Genomic DNA, 23563 nt, shown 5'->3' on the forward strand with positions numbered 1-23563 from the left:
AGTGTTGAAGACCAAAACATAAGTAGGAATACAAGATGATAGATTAGCAAGGTTTAGTTGTATAATATCAGTGAAGCTAATTATCTCATCAAATGAGGTGAAAGTAAAATGATTGACAAGAGTCCAAAGAGGTAAAAGCTGGAGGAGATGGACTAGGAATGAACGAAAGGACGACAGGAGGAGACATGTGGGCTGGAGGTTGTTTAGAAGGAGATCAGTTGAAAAGGGATTACTTCAGCCTTTCCCAAACTTTAGCACACTGTATGTAAAGCCACCTGTGTGTGCTGGTGTGGGCATGTGCGGAGGAGTGTGCCTCCATTAGGGCCCATGTGTGTGTGTCCATCAACCCGTGAGGCCGGCCCTGCACCCGCCAAGAATCCCAGGAAATTATCTGCAACAGCAATCTCCTATTATAGCAGCGAGCTGCATGGAGGGGAGGGAGAGGAGCTGAAGGGAAGAGGGACAGTTCCTCCCCTTACTCTGCCTCATGGCCTTTTCTGCAGGGGGGTGAGTGAGGCTGTAGTCAGGGAAATTACACATCCCAGTTTTATGCAAAATTCAAGTTTACTCACAACTGTGTTGTATGAAAAGATAAATATGACAAAGAACTTCATTCCAGTGGGCTGTGGTGACCAAGAGCCACTTGTTGACACTCCATACTGTGCTTGTCAGATCTGTTCAGCCAAGAGAGCAGCACTCAAGTATGAGGCAACCGAGTTATTTATGTCCCCTAAAACCCAAACTAGAGGCCCCCCTTCACCTACTCACCCACCCAGTACCTACAATGCAACCCAGCAAACCATTTTCAGAAAATGTTTCTTTTCCTGGTTTGGACCCCTCTTACGTCATTGCAATATTTTCCCAGTTTACCGCCAGTTAACACTAGCTACTAATGGCCAACTGTAGCTGTCCAGATTTATAAATAGTTGAGAGGCTGTTTGTTTCATCCGTCTGACACTCGACACCAAAGGATCTCACAGACCCGCATGCTAGCTCAAGCCCTCATTCTGTTCCCCATGGTGGACACTCTCTCTGAAACAACTCCTCTATTTCTGTCTGGTCTCCAGCCCCCGAGTCCTGCTGCCTGCTGATGGTCAGATGCTCAAAGACCCGCTTGTGGACTACAGAGAGGGGTTTTTGCTCTCGACTCTTGTAAGAGTCAGAGCTGCCAGAGAGGGCAGGCCCGGATAAGATCAGCAAGGTCTTTTTTTGGAGGACACAAACCGTTTTGAGGAGTTTATAACAAGGCCCTAACTATGGATTATAGAACTGCAAGGTAAGCAAGAACTCAGTGTGCACTCCTGTTCATGTTCAAAGGCTTCCATTCAAACATGCAGTTTCAACAAATGAAGATATTTTCCTGCAAACAAATGTATAGAAATGAGTTTTATGTTATTCCACTGGCATATAATGACATTTCTAAACACTTTCTGCTCTCAGAAGTGACAGATCTTTGGTGTCAGGTTTTAGAGTTGGAGGCCTGACACTGGACAAAAATAAACCTGTCACATGCAAGAAAAAAGAAATGACTCTTAACAGTTTAGCAACAGATTATTTCTGCAAAAAAGGGACTAAAATTAGGGACAGCTGTCATAACATTGTGTGTTTCTGATGTATTCTTGAGTGTAATGTGTTGTTTGTGTTTTATTGTTTTGACTATTTTCTTAATGCGTCTCTAAAAGAGGAGACATATTGAGGCAATGTTGCACAACATTTTTTGAGCTCCATTTAACATTGCACCAGCTCATTTTGATGCTGACTGAGCCAGTCTGTACAGTAGTGGTGTGTTAGCTGCTCTGTTGATGTGTATGAGATGGATTGCCTCCAGGTCAGAAGGTATTAATGAAGCACTGGATATTTTGAGCAAGGTGACGGCTGCTTGGCAGCTGCTGTGTATTTAACCAGAATATACCCATGATATTACCCCGCTGCCTCTACAGCTACAAACTTACTATTTAAAATATAACAGAGGCAGTGTGTGATAAAAAGGATTTAAACAAATCCAAACATGTTTTCTAAATAATTTTAAAAATAAAGCACAACAGGCAACTCACTGCTGATGAATAAAGAGAAGAAGATCAGATGCAGACATAAGGTGGTGCTCACACCTCTGGCCTTTGCACTGGAGAAAAATGCTTGCTTTAAATATAAAACTCAGTGTTTTTAAGTATCACTAGATGGAAAGTCACATTAAAACATCAGCTTTTACTTCATCTGCAGTGAACTTAATTTCACCTTTAAAGTCTCAGATTAGCAGCACTTCTGCTTCAGGATATTTTAGTCTGCTTTCCACCTGCTCTGTACTGTAGTAAAACCAAAGGGTTGTTTACTACAGGATTAGTTTTCAAGTCACACTTGACTCACCCTACCCGGACATAATACCATAGATACACACCCAATATGTAGCTATCAGTTCAGAGATGATATGTGTATCTGAAAACAGTCCTATTTTTTAACTGAATCCATGAGATGAATATAAGTCAGTGTAATGTCCACTGAAGTCATAGATACATGACTGCATTTGCGTGAGCGCACCTATCTAAATTTGTCGGGATGCGTCTTGATTACCCAAAATAACTCACGTGAAGCTCTCTTTAATGCGCCTAGCAACAGTGAGGTTTTATTCACAACATGTCTCTGAAGGTCACAGTGATTGAGTGGAAGGATTTACAGAGCTGTTCTAAGAACCACATACAGTACATTGCTGCAAAGGGAAACCGTTTCTTATCAAGGCCAGCTATTATAAATTAAGCGCCACCACAAATGAGCTACAGTTCTGTAAAATTATCTCACATCAGAGAAAACATTGTGTGTATTTAAAGCTTTGGATCCAGGTTAAAATACAACTTATGCATCATTATAAGAACGACCAGCAGTCGACTTATACACCTGTTTTTTCTCCTTTAGGAAGATCACAAATTCCAGGATTGTTTTGGAAAGAGGCCAACATAAAGGCACGATGTCTTAGGAGCGACTGGCATTACAAAATCCTGACCAGGGCCCCAAACTTTGGGTGCTGCAGCTCCAGTGGCAGGCAGAGTGTATAATTTTGAGGTCAACATTTGCATGAATGACTGAACAACTGCAGACAGAGTTCTTTGTAAGTGAGTCTACATCATGACCTCAATTGAGAAGCGCCGCTCGGGACGAAAGAGCGGCAGCCATCGAAAGCACAGCGATGGAGGCTACAGTGACACCTCCAGTGGCGGGTCCTTTCTGGATGAGAATGACCGTGAGGTCAGCAGTCTGACTGACAGAGCATTCAGGAGTCTCTGTATTGGTGATGAGGCGGTTTACAATGACTCTGACCTCAGTTTGTCCTCACCCTGCACCCAGAGAGACAGACAGCTGGCCTTTAGCCACAGTGACCAGGACAGAGAGGACACAGAGAGGGAAGAACTTAAAAGAGCTGCACATGAGAACTTCAGCCTCAGGGTGCAGCAGTATGGACAGGACTGGGTCCATGGAGGAATGTATGGAGCTGAGATCCACAGAGATCCACAGTGGGAGGTTAACAAGGACTGGACACACGGGAGGGTTTCTGCCACATTCCAGCACTCCTATGTGGAAACCACTCAACAGGCAAACACTCTGAGGGAAGAACAGCTGTCCTTCCTCAGCAATGGAGCCACAGAGCTGAGTTCACAGCAGCGCAGAAGTCGTTCCAGAGTTTCCTCTCTCATCAGAGCATTCAACTCTGAGGAACACAGGGATGGAGCAGTGGTGGATGAAAGACTCAGAGAGTGGAATGATGAGACAACCTGGGACAAATCAGCTCTGATGAGTATCCAAAGGGAACTGTCAGAATTCTCTACGTCGTACCAGCAAAATTATAACAGTGGCAACTTCTACTCCTCTGAAGTGGCAGCAATGGCTCACATGTCTCACAATTCTGCACCTTCGTTTATGAGGTCTTCACACAGTAAACACAGCATGTCTGCACAGGTCAACTGTAATTCTAACTTTTTTATACACAGCGAGTTTAGTCCCTTCAGGGTATGGAGAGACTACAACAGGTTTCCCTTCCAGCATGGACAGGTCTCAGGTTTTATGCACTGTTCAGAGTATGAGACGCCAATGTACAAGGAGCTTTCACTGGAGGATCAACAACGAGGGCCTTACAGGGGTAACAGACACCTGAGGAGTAACCTGGCACCTGTGGTTCCTTCAGCTCCTGGTCGCTCCACATCAACATCCACAATGCTGCAAAAAGCTGCGCCTGTAGAGAAGCGCTGTGAGTCTGAGCTGGCAGGTCATTATCCTCACAGGAAGCGAGCCCAGAGTCTGGGACCTAACAGACTTCCATCCCAACGTCCGTCAACTGCATCACCAACCATCGAGATGTCTCGACGAGTCCGCGACACCATCAGCTCTGTCAAAGCCCTCCAGCAAAAAATCAAAATGATGACAGCGCAAAATATCACAACAGGGGTGATACCTGATCAACAAGAACGACCATATAGTAATCAGAATTTAATTTCCATTAGCAATAATATAGCAACAGCCGCACCAAATGTTGTGAGCAGTAACACCAGTACAACACCCTTTAACATCAGCCAGTTGCTCACACCTTTTGCCCCGGCACACCAGGAAGTAGATTTCCAGCAGTATGGAGTTTCTCCACAGCCTGTGGAACATCCACCAGTACGAGCTGAAAGCAGGGGAGCCACTCCTGATGTTCGAATGTCCAGTTACAAATCCAGAGCCACAAACTTACTTTTCAATCTCAAAGACAACAGGAAAAGAGTGAAAAGCACCTACAGCCCTACCAAATTTAAAGGAATGGAGAGTGTGGAGAAAAGCAAACAGCCCTTCAATCAGGAGCCAAGAGAGACTGTGATAGATATGCCTGATTTTCCTGATCCATACAATCAGTTAGAGGAATCCAGACGGACAATTGCTGCTGCGTATCAGTATAGCCCTGGAGTGGCACTAAATTTTCAACCTCCATCAGTACATACAGGCCAATATCCAGAATACTCTTTGAATGATTACCAACCAGCTCAGATGGTTCATCATGCTGGGTTCACTGACTTCATACCTGAAAATTACTCTAGCAATCAGCTGGCTAATGGACAGAACCTCTATGAAGACTTAGCATTTGCTTCTTATAAGAAAGACGTGATTGATAACTTGGGAACTTTGGGAGGCAATGTATACACACCTAATCCATCTTATACAGAAACATCTAGGCTAACTGCTGGCAACAATAAAAGCAGAGAATATTTAATAAGCAAGGCAAATGCTGAACAACCTTTTAATGAAACAGTGGGAAGAGTATTCACAAAGGTGGAAAGATATGAGCAGCTCCAAGACAACAGGCAGGATTACAATAATGTTTCCTCACAGGATTGGTGGAGACAGACAAACAGCCAAGACACAGAACAGCTCAGTGTGAAAGCAGTTATCTCTCCATGGAAACAAGAGATGAGAAAAGAAAATCTGCCAAATAAAGAACATAAAGATCTTAAAAAGCCTGAGTTGGTAAGCTGTAGTGCTTCTAACCAGCTGCCACAATGGTCATGTAGTAATGAAAATCAAGAATATCATGGACAACAGCAACTATTGGATTATAGGGATAAAAATGTTCTTCACAAGTACTCAGAGGAAAATGAAATAAAAGGGAATTATGTGACACAGAATTATTACAGACATACTGATCAAGAATACAGAAGCCAGCATGCATCTTATTCTACTAAAGACCGACCCGAGGCCATGCAAGAAACAAACCAGAGGAAACAATACACAGCAATTCCGAAGATACAAGACATGCAGCCAATAGAAGCTAAGACACGGTTTGAACAGAATTTGATATCTGACCCAGGCAACATATCTGCACCTATAATCCCAAACCAGATGATGAAGGATAGACACTTAGTTGAGGTCAAGGCCGAACAGGTTATGCCAGAACCTATAAAAGCACAACACACTCAAACAGTGCTGGCAAAAGCTCAGCAGTGGGCTCAAGTGGAGCAGTCCAAAGCAGAAGCAGCTAAGTTAATTTTAGCAGGGCAGGCTGGTTCAGAGAAAGTTACAACAGAAGAGGCCAAATCAGAACTAACAGAAGAGGAGAGAGCAAAACAGCCGAGAGAAACACAACCAGAGAGGGTCAGAGAGGACCAGGCAGAGGCCGACACTACCAGAGAGCAGAGGGTAACAGTCAAGCCAAGAAATATTACAGGGGATACCAGAGAAGAGCTTAGTAAGCAGGTCAAAGCAGAGCAAGCTGAAGCAGAGAGGCTAAAAGAGGAACACATAAAAATTGAACTGCCCAACACCGAGCAGGCAAAAATGAGGCAAGCTAAAACTGAGCAGGTCATTGGGAAAAGGATCAATGCAGAACAAGTGGAGGAAGAACGAGTAAAAGCAGGAGAAGCTGAAAAAGAGGCAGAACGAATCAGAACAGAAAAGGTTAATGTAGAACAGACTGCAGCTGAATGTAGGGACGCAGAAGCAACAAAAACAGAGCAGATGAAAGAAACCAAAGCAGAACAAGTGAAGACAAATGCAGCTAAAGTGGAAAAGGTCAAATCTGACCACATTAAAGTCGAGAATGTTAGACAAGCAAAGGATCAGAAGGATTCAGTTCAAGTAGGTAAAATGAATGCAGAGGAAACTACAGCACACACAACTGCTGCCAAAGATGCAAAACGTGAAGTGAGAAAATCAGAACAAACAACACTGACTCAAACAATAACAGAAAAAATACAGGAAAGATCAGCTAAACTCACAACAAAACTAACGGCAACGAAACTGGTCAAAAGTGAGCCAGACAAAGTAGAGCAAGTTAAGACAGAGTTAGCTAAAGCCAAAGCAGAACTGGCCAAAATAAAGGAGAAAATGAGAAGTGATCAAAAAGATAAAGCCAGAAACACTGCAATGAAAGAGGCAAACACCACAACCAACAATAAAAATGAGGAGAAAAAGCAGGATCAGGCAGCACAAATACAACAGAAGGATGAGTCGTTACATAGCAATAAGAGAGGGGCTGATGATTATGATCGGCTTAGAGAGAAATATGGTTTAACTGATGCAGTTTCTACAAACAAAACCAAAGAGTCAACTGCAGAGAATAATGTTTCTTCAAATGATTTCAGCCAAACACAAAATACATCTCTCAATAAAGTTGAAACAGTTAATAAAGAGACATCAAATGACGGTCCTACAAGTAGACTCACAGCAGATGACACAGAAAATAAAGAGGGGGTACAGAGCTTTAGTGAAGGGAAAGAAACTCTTTATGTTTACAGTGAATCATCCAAAGAATTCAAATTATCCAGTGCAGATTATTGTTTTACCGATGCAGATAAGATTACAAATGGTGACAGTGTTACTGATACAGTAAAGAATGACAGTGCTGAAAAACATGAAGCTCTGAGAGAAATTGATGGTTCACAGCAAAATGATTCAGTTTTTGCCAAAGTGCCCCCTGTTGAAAGAAAACCAAAGTCAACTGAGCCCAACGTAGGCCCGGCTAAAGATCTAAATTTTACCCCTCCCAAAGCGTTATCCCAAAAAGATAGAGCTCAGACCAAACAGGAGATTCTGACCTCCAAGATAAAGGCTCATGCTGAAAAGGAGATTTCAGCAATTAAAGAAAAAGGTTTTGCTAAACGAGATGGTATTATAAGCAAAAGCTCTATAAAGCAGCTAGCAGGTAATGTTAATATACGACAAAAGCCGCCATCACTGGACATGTCTAAAAAGCCTGAAAACAAAGTGTTCAGCATCAATACACAAAAGCACAAGATGGAGTTGTCAGGAGCACAGAATGAACAAGTCAAGTCTGTTTCACCTCCTAACTCTGCTACGACCAAGCCTGCAGGAGCCACTACTCCGTTAGCAGATCACTTACATCCACAAGCTCCACAAAATTCACTGAAAACCAACAGCAAGGAGCCAAAACAAGCAGGCAAGGAGAGCTCAATACTGTATCAAGAGCAAGAGAATCAATCTGAGATTACACTGCAAAATAATGAGCAGTCACTTAAAAGTTACCAAAGAAAAGAGCAAGCAAACCATAGAAACATCTCTGGAGAACAGAAAGAAAATCCCACTACGGACAACAAGAAAGTGAATCTAGCTGAGCCTACAGGTGTCAAAGCTGCAGGCTGCAAACTGGTCATGACAGAAAAGGCTGAAAATAAAGAAGCAGCACACAAGGACACAGAACCCTCTATAGGCCTTCCTGTGGCTGATGACAGCCTGCAGATTATGGGAATAATGGTGACTGTGCGGGAAAGAAAGCCATCTGTGAGCACTGGTCCAGAGAACAACAGTGCTCATAAAGAAAGCAAAGAGCACAGTAATTCTGTGCCAGATAAATGTCCCAACACAGATCTTGTTTTACGACAAGGAAAAACATCTCAAAAGGATGTAAAGTCAAAGGACACACAGGAAACAGAAGATCATGCAAAAGTTAGAATACAAAGTCCAGAAAATGAACAAAAAACCTCAACCTTAGACACAAGAAAAAATGCAAAACTCCAAAGGGAAGCACAAGCAGATCCATTTGGGAAAAAAGATGTGCCCTTCACTGTCACAGTACCTGCTAAAAATAAAGCTGAAACACAACCCCTTCTCTGCAAACAGAACACAACAGAGCCAAAAGACTGCACAGATAAATCAGCAAAAGAGAGCTCAACAAAAAGCATAAGAACAGATGTAAATGAAAATGTCATTGCCAAAGTGATGAACACAGGAATCAAAAATGATGCTGAAACATTGACAAAACAGGGTGTCCAGCCACCACCGAAAGAAGATAAAACACCTGTGATAAATAAACCCAAAAGCAGCACCACAGATGGAAAGAGTGCACCGGAAAAGAGACATGAGTCAACACCACCACAAATTCTTAACAAAGCAAGTTCTTCTGACACTCTAGCCCTGAAACATAATGAGACACACACTGGAGGAAATAATCAAGATGATGATAACGTGCACATTGACAGGATTGCCATCAGAGTTGTGCCAGTAGTACTGGAGAGGGGCAATGTGAAAATGGTGGGAAAGCACCCCATCACCACCACCCTTTCTGATGTGGTGCCTGCTAATGATCACAAACATCAGCATACTGCTCCATCAAGCCAAGAAGAAAAAGTAAACAATGAAAACCTCACTCCAGTAAACACTGAAAAGAAGATGAGAGACAGTGTAGAAGACAGATTAGGAGTACAGCATGTGCTGTCCAGTGTAAGAAAACTGTCTGAATCACTAAAAAACAGCACTCATCAGAACAGCGTTACTGCAACCAGTGAGATTACTCCAGCTGAACAGCCAGAAGAAGGAGATTACTTTCAAGTACAAGGATTAACAGAAACAAGCAACAAGCAACATAACAATAGCACAAGTGTTGTAGATGCATCAAGGGAAAGGGAACTTCCAGAGTTACCACCAAATAGGACAGCTGTCAGCAATGAATCACACAAGGAAGAAAAACATGAAGCCTTTGTGTTTCATGTGGATCAAGGTAAAAACAAAACAGTGGAATCAGATTCAAAAAGCACTCAAGAGGAGAACATGAAAAGAAAGAATTGGGAAGCACATGAAAAGCTGGCTTCAAAACAGACTGATGGTTCCACTGAGAGATGGAGTAATATTGAAAACATGACTGGAAATCAGACTAATCACATCAGAAAACATCACACTGAGAACCATCCCGGCTCATCTGAAAGACAGAGTTTAAGGAACTCAACAAGGGAAAGTACACTTAAAGAAAAACCTGAAATTAAACCCAAACCAAAAGAAAGGGTATCCACAATACCGGAAATATCAGCACTTGCTGATTATGCCAGATTAAAAGTGATTGTTTCAGAGGACAGAGAGGCAGACACAGTTCAGGAACTCCCACCAAACAAAAAGGAAGGATTCTTTCCACTTATACAGTCTCGTCATAGCAGACGTCCTGTGTTCACTGCTGACCCACAAGACCTCTCTGTGAAAGAGAAAGGAGTGCCAAATAAGACAGAGATGAATGCCAAAGTGAACAAAGAGCCCAAAGCACCAGTATTTCCCATTACAGAGAAGGAACACCAGAGAACAGGGATGTTCAAACTGGGTGACAAAGAAAGACAAGAAAAAATACCTCCAGATAACAAAGTGAACCACAGTGTATTTGACAATGTGGCAAAGAATCCAAACCACAAAGAGAGAAATAACCCACCAACAGTTCAGACAGGACAAACAGCCATAGGGGACACCCAGAGTCAAGTTTATCAAGGTATCTGCCAGCCAAACAATTATCCTGTGCCTCCAGCAACCTCATCTTCTCTAGTCAACATGCCAAGGAACACATCTGAAAGACAGACAAGTTTGGATAAAAATGTTCTTCCTCAATCAACTGTGGGAGAAATGCACCACAGGACAGGGAATTTGACACCTCTTAAGAAAGGTGAGAGGACTGAAAAACAACGAGATAAAGACACAGGGGCTAAGACTGAGGAAGGGAGGACAGATAAAATAAAGACAGAAAGGACTCAGCAAACAGAAAAAAATCAAATGTCCAGGAGTGAAGAGGAGAAAAGAGAAGAAGCTATGAAAATAAAACACATGATAGAGGAGAGCAGAGCTTCTCTGGCTGAAGAAGAGAAGAGAGCTTCTCAGAGAGAAGAGAAGAGGAGAGCAAGAGAGCGGGAAGCTGTAGCTGCTAAGATAAAGGAGAAGCGAGAGAAACAAAGAGAGGCTGAGAAAATATCAGAGGAGGAAGGAAAGGGAAAACAGAAAGACAATAAAGAGAAAACTACTCATGAAAAGGAGATCAAAGCACAGCAAAGGGGAGAAGAAATGAGAATAAAAGAAACTGATGAGGAGAAGAGAAAAAAGGCAGTGGAGAAGAGTCAAGCAAAATTGAGAGAGGGTGAAGAGCAGAAAAAAGAGGATAGGGAAAGGAGGAGGAATAAAATGCAAGAAGAGGAGAGAGATGCTAAAGAGGGAATGCAGGGAGTTGCAAAGACAGACATACAAAGGAGATCTGCACAAGAGGAGCAACAAAGGAGGGCAGCACAAGAGGAACAGCAAAGGAGAACTGCAGAAGAGAAGAAGAGACTGTCTCAAGAGGAACAGCAAAGGAGAGCTTTACTGGAGGAGCAGGAAAGGAGAGTGGCTCAAGAGGAACAGCAAAGGAAAGCCACAGATGAACAGCATAGAAGAGCTGCCCAAGAGGAACAGGAAAGGAGAGCTGCAGAAGAAAAGCAAAGGAGAGCTGCTCAAGAAGAACAGCAAAGAAGAGCTGCTCTAGAGGAACAGCAAGGGAGAGCGGCTCAAGAAGAACAGCAAAGAAGAGCTGCTCTAGAGGAACAGCAAAGGAGAATGGTTCAAGAAGAACAGCAAAGAAGAGCTGCTCTAGAGGAACAGCAAAGAAGAGCTGCTCAAGAGGAACAGCAAAGAAGAGCTGCTCAAGAGGAACAGGAAAGGAGAGCTGCAGAAGAAAAGCAAAGGAGAGCTGCTCAAGAAGAACAGCAAAGGAGAGCGGCTCAAGAGGAACAGCAAAGGAAAGCCACAGATGAACAGCATAGAAGAGCTGCCCAAGAGGAACAGGAAAGGAGAGCTGCAGAAGAAACGCAAAGGAGAGCTGCTCAAGAAGAACAGCAAAGAAGAGCTGCTCTAGAGGAACAGCAAGGGAGAGCGGCTCAAGAAGAACAGCAAAGAAGAGCTGCTCTAGAGGAACAGCAAAGGAGAACGGTTCAAGAAGAACAGCAAAGAAGAGCTGCTCTAGAGGAACAGCAAAGAAGAGCTGCTCAAGAGGAACAGGAAAGGAGAGCTGCAGAAGAAAAGCAAAGGAGAGCTGCTCAAGAAGAACAGCAAAGGAGAGCGGCTCAAGAAGAACAGCAAAGGAGAGCGGCTCAAGAGGAACAGCAAAGAAGAGCTGCACAAGAAGAACAGGAAAGGAGAGCTGCAGAAGAAAAGCAAAGAAGAGCTGCACAAGAGGAACAGGAAAGGAGAGCTGCAGAAGAAAAGCAAAGGAGAGCTGCTCAAGAGGAACAGCAAAGAAGAGCTGCTCTAGAGGAACAGCAAAGGAGAGCTGCACAAGAAGAACAGCAAAGGAGAGCGGCTCAAGAGGAACAGCAAAGAAGAGCTGCACAAGAAGAACAGGAAAGGAGAGCTGCAGAAGAAAAGCAAAGGAGAGATGCTCAAGAGGAACATCAAAGAAGAGCTGCACAAGAAGAACAGGAAAGGAGAGCTGCAGAAGAAAAGCAAAGGAGAGCGGCTCAAGAGGAACAGCAAAGAAGAGCGACTCTAGAGGAACAGCAAAGGAAAGCCACAGAAGAACAGCATAGAAGAGCTGCTCAAGAGAAACAGCAAAGGAGAGATGCAGAAGAAAAGCAAAGGAGAGCTGCTCAAGAGGAAGAGCAAAGAAGAGCTGCAGAAGAAAAGCAAAGGAGAGCTGCACAAGAGGAACAGGAAAGGAGAGCTGCTCTAGAGGAACATCAAAGAAGAGCTGCAGAAGAACAGCATAGAAGAGCTGCTCAAGAAGAACAGCAAAGGAGAGATGCAGAAGAAAAGCAAAGGAGAGCTGCTCAAGAGGAAGAGCAAAGAAGAGCTGCAGAAGAAAAGCAAAGGAGAGCTGCACAAGAGGAACAGGAAAGGAGAGCTGCTCTAGAGGAACATCAAAGAAGAGCTGCTCAAGAGGAACAGCAAAGGAGAGCTGCAGAAGAAAAGCAAAGGAGAACTGCTCTAGAGGAACAGCAAAGAAGAGCGGCTCAAGAGGAAGAGCAAAGGAGAGCTGCAGAAGAAAAGCAAAGGAGAACTGCTCTAGAGGAACAGCAAAGAAGAGCGGCTCAAGAGGAAGAGCAAAGGAGAGCTGCACAAGAGGAACAGCAAACACGAGCTGCTCAAGAGGATCCACAAAGGAGAGCTGCACAAGAGGAACAGCAAAGGAGAGCTGCAGAAGAAAAGCAAAGAAGACAGAGAGAAGATGAAAAGGCTTCTCATATGCTTGCAAAAGAAAGGATCAGACAGGAGGAGATAAAAACAGAGCAGACTTACACAGGGCAGGAGCGAGAAAGGCACTACAGCCCTGATAAGGCCAGACACATTAAGGAGAATGAAGCAGCACTGAAAGAGAAAAAAACACAAGAGATGCTAGCTCAAAGAGAAGATGACATCCAGGCTAAAAAGAAAAAAGAAGAAGAGTTGGCTGTGCACAGAGAACAGGTGAAGGCAGCTCAGACTGAAAAGCAAAGAAGTACACCACAGATGGATACTCTTCAGTACTATGCCATCACAGACTCAGAGAGAAAACCCAGAGAAAAACAACTGTGCTCCCCATTACCCCTGCAACATAGAAACAACCCATCTGGCCTTGAGTCAAATGAGGAGTTAGCATCCCATAGTAGGCCTTACAGACCACATGCCCCTGCATCTCCCGCTCCATCTCTTCCCCGTTCTAACACATCTTCTCCTGCTGTAGGAACCAAGCCCTCAATGTTCAGAGTTAAGGATAACACCACCAGAGGTTCCTCTTCCATCAAGTCCGTCATCCCACGCTTCCATAAGAACTTTGGAGAGGATTTCAGGGTGGGCTCACCTATGGACAGAAGGTCAGAGAGGGGGGAGGAAGAGCAGGAGATAATGAGATGCAGTGCTGGAACTCCTGTCTATCCTGACACAGGATTAAACCAACTTGGCTCCATCAATGAATCCTCTGCAACTTCATCACAGGATTACACAGTCCCCATCCCTCATCACAGGCCCTATTCTAGGAGAAGCATTGCTATGGATGAAGAGGACTCCCGTTCTGTTGTCAGCAACATGTCTGAGGGTATGGAGAGTTTTGCCACTAGTGTGGCAGACCTGGCTGATATACGAGGCCTATATGACTATGATCGTCCAGAATCAGCTTGTAGCTTCAGCAGTGATGTCTCCCGTTCCCTAGGCAAGCCACCAGCTGTTCCCCCAAAGAGTGAGAAAGCCCTACGTAGGGCTAAACGATTAACTACTCGGAGGATAAAAAAAGAGCTGTCCAAAGCTGCAGAAACTGAAGCTGAGAACGAGGTCTCCGGTATTCTTTCCTCATACTCTACTGAGGTACGGTCCTCCAACCGTCATGCTGTGGCTTCCCCTCATTTTTCCCCTCCTGTTTCCCTCACTCATGCTCCAGCACTGGGGTCTAGCTTGCCTTCTTCCCAAACAGAGCATTCATCTTCTCAACACTCTTTCCATGCTTCCCCTCATGCCACTGGTCCTATCTCTATCCCAGTTGCCTCACCTCATGCTACTACCCCTGTTTCCCTCCCCAATGTGTCTCCGCATGCTACTGGCCCTGCCTCCCACCTTGCTCCTCCTAAGGCAGTTGCTCATGTTTCCTCTTCTCCCACTCTCCATCATGCCAACCATCCAGCTCCAGTGACACAGTACCAAGTAGAGACAAGCTATCCCCAGCCCTACCCACTGACCCAGCGCAAGGTGCTGCAAGACCCTGGTTCTGGTCAGTATTTTGTAGTCGACCTGCCTGTTCAAGTAAAAACAAAGACTTTCTTTGACCCAGAGACAGGAAAGTATGTTCAGCTTAATGTGCGTGAGTCTGGCCAGAGCATCTCACGCCCCCGGCAACAACCTCAGCTCCAATGCAAAATGCAGATTGAGGCACAACAACAGCCCATCTCCCAGGCTGAAAAGCCCTATGTTCTGTATCAAGGCTATCATGATTATCCTAAAGGATATCAACCTGCACCTATCAACAATGTGCACTCCCACCGGTCTTCAGACCCTGTAACTCTCTACCAGCAGGACCAGCAGCCTGTCAGGGAAGGCCACAGCTATGGATATCCAGCTCCTGAACCAGAACAAAACTCTGAAGGGCGCCGCTACAGTCCAGAGAAAACTCCATACATGGACACGGTTAATAATACGGACAAAACACACAAGACAGTTTACAGCACATATGGCTCACAAGAGTCATTCCCCAAGTGTGACACAAACAGCCAGCCTGCAGAAAGCTCAGTTTGTGAAAATGATACCTCAGCCCACTCACGATATCAGCCCCGTGATATAATAACCATGAGTGAGCTGGAGGACTTTATGGAGGTATCTGATTGGTGAAAACAAAGACTGGAGTTGATAAAGAATAAATAAAATCCTCAAGCACAGTATGAATGGATCATAATGTGTACTACAAACATTTGTAAAGAAATAGTGTAAGAATGTCTTTGGTTTGTATTCCTAGTGACATGCTGTTAAATTGCTGCTGCTGAATATAGAGATTTACCCTTGATGTATTTATTGATTTACAGAGTTCACCATTCCATTTGACTTTTGAATGTCCAGAGCTAAGATGTTTCTTGTGTTGCCTCTTAAACCCTATCATACAGTACATCAAACAGCAACAGTATGTCACAATTGTTTAGCTATTTATAGAAATGTGTTTTTCTGCTATGAGCAATGACAGGCCTGCTGCAGTTGTTCTTTTCTTTTCTTGCTTGTGAAATCCTACTTTGGCATTTTGTGATGCATGAAACCCAAAGTGGCAATCAATTGGTTTATAAAGCATAGGTTGGAACTGTGTCAAAGTGGAAACACACTGACAGGATTGAGGTTTAGCGTCATACAGTAGTCTTTTTTTAAAGTTGGAAGTTTGTGAGAATGTTGCTGTGAACCAGAGTAGTGTGACATGGGCTTATACAGACACTGAAAACATACAAATCAAGCTTTAAAATAAATAAATAAATAAAATAATAAACGATTGGTGTAACAGAGTGAGTTCATTATACTACAAAACAGCTGTTTAAGAATATAACGCTATTATGTATGTAAGAAAAATGAAGTTCTGTACTGTTATACATCATGAGAGTTTAAAAAGTAAAAGGACTATTTCATTAATGACATCTTCCATTTACGTGCTATATGAAACAATCACTTTTTCTACAATACCTATGGGAACCAACGATAGAAATAATCTTGTGTGAAAATGTCTTTTGCTTGATTTCCCTTGATCCACTCATATTAAATGTACACTGCTGTCCTGAGAATACTTGCATCTACCCCCACTTTTACAGTAACCTCATATATTGTGGATCCCCTGAGAAGCAGTAACTGGCTTTGACCACCGTGGGGCAGAGGAGAGCGATACCTTGACTAAGTGAAGACTTGAATTAAGGTAGAGGAAGACGTAAGGGGAAACCCCAAGTAAAAGGTTCAGAAAATGTAATATGTCTCTACACACTCGCTATGAATTCATAAAAAAGAAATGTGTGCTATGGCTGAAAATACACTTCCAACCAGCTCACACACTTTCCACTGAATTCATGCTTGTCAGGAGAATCCTGCATACAACATGAAGAGTTAAATCTGTTGTGTAATTCCATTTGGCTTTGGCAGAGCTCAGGGCTCCAGCAGAAGCCCTACCTCAGCAGTTCAGCCTGCCCAATAAAGCAGCAGGCTTCATACCAGTGGGACAGTCTGACAACCACAGACAAGCCCATGCCACTCCATCCAGCAGCTAGCTAAGACTGGGAGAGGTTCTTGCACACAAACACACAGGGACACATCCACAAAAACACACAGACACACACATGCAAGCCCAACTAGAAGATGCAAGATTAGCATTATCGCTCACAGTTTGAGAATAACCTGGATGATGGAAAAGCATGTTCAGCATTTTACTGTGTATGTGCTTCTTAAAATTGCGCACCAGATTGACAGATGCATGCACACAAACCACGAGACTTGACCATCACTTTAGACTTCTGTGGGTTTTGGGCCATGGTCCAAGACTCACTCACAGGAACACAGGAAATGACATTTCCTACGTGAGAGAGAGAGAGAGAGAGAGAGAGAGAAGGAGAGAGAGGGAGGGAGAGACAGTCAGAGGGAGAATGAGAATACTGGGAGAGAGTGGGAGTTTCTAAGTGGGAACAGAGCCTTTACTGTTTCATATTACACAGAAAAGAGGAGAAAGAGGAGAAGAGTTAATGGTGGGCAAGGGCTCTGGTGGGTTGTGCAGTCAGGCTCTGTTTTGAATGTAGCTGCTTGTGTAAGTGCTCTGCAGTTGTCTGGGTTTATGGATTCGCTGACTGTGGAAAATGTACTTCTCTATAGTGGTCCTTGTCCTGACTAAGGCTCTGGTCACAGGTAAGTCTATCTTGTTTACAACAATATAAACCATAAAAATGTGAGTGTGAGAAAGTATGCATGAAGAAAAAGCACGTTTATCCAGCACTTATATGCCAAATCTATCAAACATAAAAGTATGATCATCATCAAACTGTTACGGTCTTTACAACTATCAAGATTTGCAAGTGCATTAAGGATTGTGCAGTGAAAGTCATGCAAACTTGGCTTTGTTTAAAACCAAACCAGTTGTGCAGTTTGCCCTCTGTGATAAAAAAAAACCTCAGGATAATTTGCGTTCTATAATCTGCCATAAAGAAAACTTACAGCTGCCCTGTAATCTTTTTGTCATGTTAGGTTGGAGTCACTTTTGCTGCTTTTGTTGTCAAATTAAATACTGTGGAACAGACCCTGAAGACCCAGAGGAGTTTATCTAACACACAACAACAACAACAACTATAAAAAACAAAAGAACTGAGGCAGCATGGGAGACCAGATGGTCCCTGTTATCTTGCCATGTTTCTCTTTGCCTGTATCTTGTTGTAGTGCACTGAGGCTGAATGTTTCCCACCTGTAGCTTCTTTTTGACTCACACATATTGTGCCCAGACTTCATGTCTCTTCTTCACAGACACGACCCAGCTGGCATCAGAACAAGACACAGAGTACAGCGAAGTTTTTTAGTCTGTCCTTTCTATAACTGACTGAATTCCCCTGCGGATGATGGAATAACACAAAACTATCATTTAAGCTTTGACAACATAAATCCAAGCAGCCACTGGGGCTGTGCATATACTTTGTCTGAATGCTACAATTATGTTTAATTGGCAGGAAATCAAACATCATGTAGAAATGAACTCAGACTCAGGGAGGAGTCACACAAGCTTCCAGATTGTGTCATTTTGTAACTGTGCTCTTTGGTTTATTTTGAATGAATTAATCCATTCAAAGACATAGATATATAAACAGACATACCTACTTAACCTGTAGTGTTTGTGTTTGTGTCTACAGAGGTATGTCACGCCCTGAATGTGACAGTCACCCCCGGACCCGTCGTCTTAGTAACACAAAAAGACAACCTGACACTGTCCTGTCTGGTATCTCAAAGGAAGAGGAGCAACAGTGTCCTTATTCTGCGCTGGTTCTTCTCCCCTCCTCTTGTTCCAACTCTCCTGCCCCCTCCCCCGCCCTCACCCTCACCCGACTCACCTCCTGCACTTGAGCCCTCTCAGTTTCTAATAGTGAAGATGGGTATAAGAAAAATGAAGATGTATGGGAACTACACCCGTCGCTTCTCCCAACCAAAGTTTCGTCTGCATGAGGAAACGGAGGGAGAGATATACCGGCTGAGGATCTTCAACGTGTCAGAGACAGACCAGGGTTGTTATACCTGTAAAGTTCAGGAGATCCGCAAGCACAGAAACACATGGAGAGCATCCTCCAATGGAACCAGCACCACACAGCTGACAGGTAACTGAAGGTGCACCTCCACTCCACATCACATTGTCTGACCCAGGGCATCTATAATGTATTATTTAAGCACCCGGCTCTAAAAGCACACCCTTAAACATGTACAACAGAACAATTCTCCCTGTAAGGGGACATATCCCCTTATAACTGTCCATCAGTTGCTGTTTGATTACATTTTATGAACCAAAACTTATTGTGTGTGTTTATCCTTGTGTCAAATCAAACACACGTGAATTTATTGACACTTATCATTTGCACCTGGAAGAAGAGTAAATACTGCTGCACTCTTTTTGACCTTTAAATAAATCAATAGTTTTTAAAGAAAAAACATTTACACAACACCGCTCACTGACAAGCAGGGATAAAACTCAAAGGGGATTTCTAATTTAATTTCTTTGAAAATACTTTCCATCTAATACTCCTTTCCACAGAATTCCCCTTACAGCCACCGTCATTCTACTGAAGCAACCTCCCCTCCTCACAGTATCTGACGGTTTAAAAAAAAAAAACAATAAAGAAGAGCAACAGCTTTTACTTAAGAACAAGGAGCACATAGAAATGTCCAGCGTGTATTCTCTGACCCTAGCAGCAATGTTTGCTGTAAGTAGTCCCTATATATGTCTGAGTGTGACCCCAATCCTCTGGCATTTCCATCTCAAAACAATGAGCTCACACAGCCAAACCACACTCAACAATATCACTCTCTGTGCAGGAGTCTGAGGAGTAAAAGGTAGAGTGTTGCTGAACTGGCAACGTTTGAAAACTCTGAAATACATGACATCAGCATTCTGGGTTGACTTAAATGTGAGCCTCACGAGAAAAATTTACTGGGGCGTTGAGTTGCAACTTATTTTGTCTGAGCCAAGGTTCCTGCAGAAGTCAACAATAAACAATGTGAAGGAATGTGGTTAATTTAAATCACATGCAGTCATAAATATCTCTTTGGATCAGTGGAGGGTTCAGGATAAATGGAGTTCACAAGAGATTTATGGAGCCGCCGTGGCATTCTTCAGTGTGGCTACATGTGACTTACTTGCACAGTTTACCTTTTACTAGTTTTAAAACAGAGAGGTTAAAATGCAGACAGAGCCATCTGACAACGCCCTGTCCTATATTCAGGGCAATGCCCTGCTAAGGAAGCCACACAACCTCAGGCATCTCCAACATGCATTGACCACAGAACCAGAGAAACAAGAGAAGACATTATGGGGTAAACAAAGACAAAAAGTTGTAATTCAGGAAACCCCTCAGTCTGCAGATTTAAAGCAAAGGCTACACCCCACTGAGGTCAATAGACAACTTTCTAACCCAGATGAGTGTCTGTACCTGCTGGCGTTCAGCTCATGGAAATCTGCAGTGACACCCACACACACACATACATGCATACAGAGCTTAAACATGTCTGCTGGTCCACATCTGTAGAGCGTGTGTACCTTGTAAAGCTCCCTAACAGACAACCTGTTGAACTCAGGGCTGCTCGCACTGATCAGATGTGGAGTTCAGCTTACAGTTAACCACAATGTGAGTCTTATCAGATGTGTGGTTTATTGGCATTCACTTTCAATATAGATCAAGTGACGCATGCTAAATATGTGTAGCTGTAAAACAATTTTTTATTAATAGAAAATAATTATGATGTTAAAAAATGAGTATTGTCCAACACAGGCATAATAATAACAAAGAAAGGGTTCTTTATTTTTATAACAATATGATTTCTTTCTTAGTTAGGATGCATAATTTTAAAAAATGCATGAAAATGATTAAGGCCCGTTTGGATATCTTGATACCTTTTACAGACATAAGACGAGACAAGACAAGGTGCTGACACTGAACCAGCAAGACACATCTGACAAATTTGCAGGCAAAAATATATAAATAAATAAGAGTCAATTAGAGCATCATGTCTTATTAATATGTGACAACCTGTGTGTGTAATTATTTACATATTAAAATCTCATTATGGGGAGTAATTTAGCCTCTGCACAGTCTCCTCAACCTCATGCTAAGTCCCCCTGACCTGTGCACAATCCAGATCAGTTTCCTTATTCATTATCCTTTTTTTTTTTTTTTTTTGCTGCTATGTACGCCACAAATAAAACAGCAACACAAAGTGGCTAACAAAAGGAAGCAGATACGCGGAGAGACGGGGAACCCCCTCAAACACTGTCCAAGAACAGCAATACAGTCAGGCCTCTGTGTGTGTGTGTGGTAAGTTTGGCTGATGCCGCAGCAGACTTCTTTCATGACAGTGGTTTGAATATTTCAGGAAACCACTGAGGGTGTCAGCTGTATTGGGTCAGCATTTTATAAAGATTCTCAGTCAGGGCACACTGTCCTGCAGGTTTTTACTGACTTTCTCTAACAACTGTTTCCCCAGTGCACCTTACCCCTGACGATGGCAACAGTGAAGGACTGTGGCTGTTATTTGCAGGTACCATTATCACCTCCAACACTACTTCTCTGTTACCTTATAAATCCACTGATCTGACGCCTTTTCCTGCCTCTGTTTCTTAGATGTGTATCTGTGTGCTGTGCTGATCTGCTCCCTGGGCCTGCTGTCCATCTTCCTGTTTACCCTCGTCCTAACTTGCCAGCACTTCTACAGAAGGCACAGACTCAAAGGTAAACCAGCATTTCTCTACTTTCTTCTCATTTATAACTAATGAAAAAAAACCCTGTTAAACAATTATTTTTTGTTACTTTCTCCACAGCAAGTTACCTTCTGGTTAAATGTCCAGAAAGCAGGTATATATATATATATACTTTAATAGATTTTTTTTTTAAATAATTCAAACTTAACTAATCTTTACACCAGTCTTTCTGGTTTTTTAAGGTACCTCATCAATATTGTAGATTATAATGAAAACAACAGATATTTGCAGCTGTAATTAAAATAAAATCTTTCCATACAGCTCAGGAGAGACTGTAACCAGTTCCAGCAGTTCTTCCAGTTCCTCTCCAAAAGCAGAAAGGAAAAGCAAAACACACAACACAGACAGACGGGCAACAGTGCCACCACCAAAACTACCTGCAGAGCCACCACTACACATACCAGCCAAAGGTAAAGTGCCACTCTGACAGCAGATCTTTGATTTTGAGTTTTGGCAAAGATACCCCAAATCACAGGGTGTGGCATCAAACAACAGATTTTTTTGGCCTTTGCAGCAAACCAAGGTGGTTTAAATTTGTGAATTTCAAACCTGGTTACCAAACAAGGGTTACCAGAGGGTGCCCTCATTCCCAAGGAAAGAAATGTGTGGCTAAACAACAGTAAATGATCAGTCGGTATGAAAGCAGAAAGTGATACAGTATCTCCAGCTTAATTCAACTACTGCCACAAAAAAATGGTTTTTATAGAAAGTGACAGGAAACATCCTGAGAAGGGAAAACCCTGCTGAGCATTTGCTGTCAGAGTTCAAATCAACACTGACACTGAAAACACAAGCTCTTATTTCTGTTCACCTCCATTAGGTTTAATATAAAGTGATTGTGAAGGACAATTTAGACTTCAACCACACAGTCCTATTTGGGAGTTCATTCCTCCTGGCTGCTGTTTTGAGTCAATTAAGGCCGTCTCTGTTTTTCAGTGCACATTGCTGCAAAGAGACCTCAGAAGCCCAGGAGGCTGAAGACGCAGCCAAGGCGATCTGCCCCTGTAAGTCTCCTCATTCTCATCCACCAGATAAGCACATGATTTTCAGTATGTCCACCATAAAACGGTGCGTTATAAAACATCTTTGTAATGCAGTTATTAATGTTTTGAAAAGACCAGACTTTTTTTTAACCATGAGCAGTTTGTTATTGAGACACATGCATAAGGGAATTTGTTTCACGACTGCATGATTGTCTACAAGACTTTATTGCCATCTCTTCATTCAGTTATGAGCTTGATAATTCTATTTAGCTTTATTGCTTCTGAAACACAATTATTTATTTAGAGTGCTTCATTGGTTTTATATCCACAATAAAAGTGTCAAACATGGATATCCAGAAGAAAACTACTCAGACTAAGGTTCCTCGGTTATTTGTACTGACGCCGTTCTTGTGCTTTTGTAGTGAAAGGAAGCTCTGGAGCATTTCTCTTGCACGAACATACTGATTGGATTAGTGAAACTAGGAGGATCTGAGGATGTTGGATAGGATACCTTTTGTACCAAATGTTTTTCGAGTAAACTGAATGTTCCAGGAGGTCTCACAAACCCTGTAAACACATACTTTCTGCAGCTGAGAAGCACAGAGGTGATGTTTACTAAAAGTAGAGAACACTGCTTAAATACATGCATCTTTTTTTCTGTAATACAATCTCTGTGTTTATATACATGTCCAATAGTTTTCTGCTCTGCCTTATCTGACAGCTAAATTCCTTCATGTTCCCTCCTCTAGCCTCAAGTATCACAAGAAGACAGCCTGACATATGCAGAGCTGGAGCTGGTGAGACCGAAGGTGGAGCAGCCCCCAGCTTCCTCCAGCCCTGACCCCACACACTCCAGCCCGGACACTGTCTATGCTCAGATCCTTTTCCAGGAGAAACAGCTCTAAACACGGCTGTCTGGTACCTCCTAGAGAAGAGGTATTCAGCTCTCCAAACTGAACTGGGTGGCATCCAAAGGACTATATTTATGAACTATCAGTGAGATATTTAGCATTGTGTTCTTTGTTTTGTTTTGTTTTTTTGGATCCAAGAATGCCACATCTGTTAGTAAATGAGGCTTTTGTGTTTGCTCTGTGCAGTTCCATTCCAGCACAGCAGTTTTGGGGTCTTATAATTCTGTTGTTTTGTTCGTTGGCATCACTGGCCTGTGAGCCAGATGTTTATAGAATGCTCTTACTGTTAACTATTCTGTATAAACTCAGGAGACTGTGTGGAAAGAAACTGTTGTCTAAGCTCTCTAACTGCAGCGTCATAAGACACTGTAACACACTCAGCTTTTACATGCATTTATAATTACAGTAGTAAAACACCATATTAATAAATATTCTGGGTGATCAATACTGTTTTTCATTATGTATTTAAAGTGAAATAAATGGAATTACAAATGTTTCTTCTG

The 23563-nt window shown here is 42.8% G+C and overlaps 2 protein-coding genes across 5 annotated transcripts; both read left to right on the top strand.

The window, feature by feature from the left end:
- The first annotated feature begins 829 nt into the window (after positions 1 to 829).
- c15h10orf71 (chromosome 15 C10orf71 homolog) lies at positions 830 to 15679 on the top strand. Of its 3 annotated transcripts, none has more exons than XM_028422639.1 (3): positions 830 to 1276; positions 2908 to 11748; positions 11905 to 15679. In XM_028422639.1, exons 2-3 carry the CDS (start codon positions 3118 to 3120, stop codon positions 15037 to 15039), a joined length of 11766 nt encoding a protein of 3921 aa, XP_028278440.1. In that variant the 5' UTR covers positions 830 to 1276; positions 2908 to 3117; the 3' UTR covers positions 15040 to 15679. The 3 variants fall into 3 exon arrangements, with proteins under 3 accessions (XP_028278440.1, XP_028278441.1, XP_028278439.1); XM_028422640.1 differs by having other exon boundaries at positions 2908 to 14025; positions 14339 to 14469; XM_028422638.1 differs by having other exon boundaries at positions 2908 to 15679.
- A 1103-nt stretch (positions 15680 to 16782) lies between these two features.
- On the top strand, positions 16783 to 23297 carry vstm4a (V-set and transmembrane domain containing 4a). 2 transcript variants are annotated; one of them, XM_028423365.1, is made up of 8 exons: positions 16783 to 17067; positions 18036 to 18515; positions 20893 to 20946; positions 21030 to 21137; positions 21227 to 21260; positions 21428 to 21576; positions 22103 to 22170; positions 22899 to 23297. In XM_028423365.1, exons 1-8 carry the CDS (start codon positions 17019 to 17021, stop codon positions 23052 to 23054), a joined length of 1098 nt encoding a protein of 365 aa, XP_028279166.1. In that variant the 5' UTR covers positions 16783 to 17018; the 3' UTR covers positions 23055 to 23297. The 2 variants fall into 2 exon arrangements, with proteins under 2 accessions (XP_028279166.1, XP_028279168.1); XM_028423367.1 differs by having other exon boundaries at positions 18057 to 18515.
- Positions 23298 to 23563: the final 266 nt, after the last annotated feature.

Source organism: Parambassis ranga, chromosome 15 (assembly GCF_900634625.1).
Source record: "Parambassis ranga chromosome 15, fParRan2.1, whole genome shotgun sequence".
NCBI lineage: Eukaryota > Metazoa > Chordata > Actinopteri > Ambassidae > Parambassis > Parambassis ranga.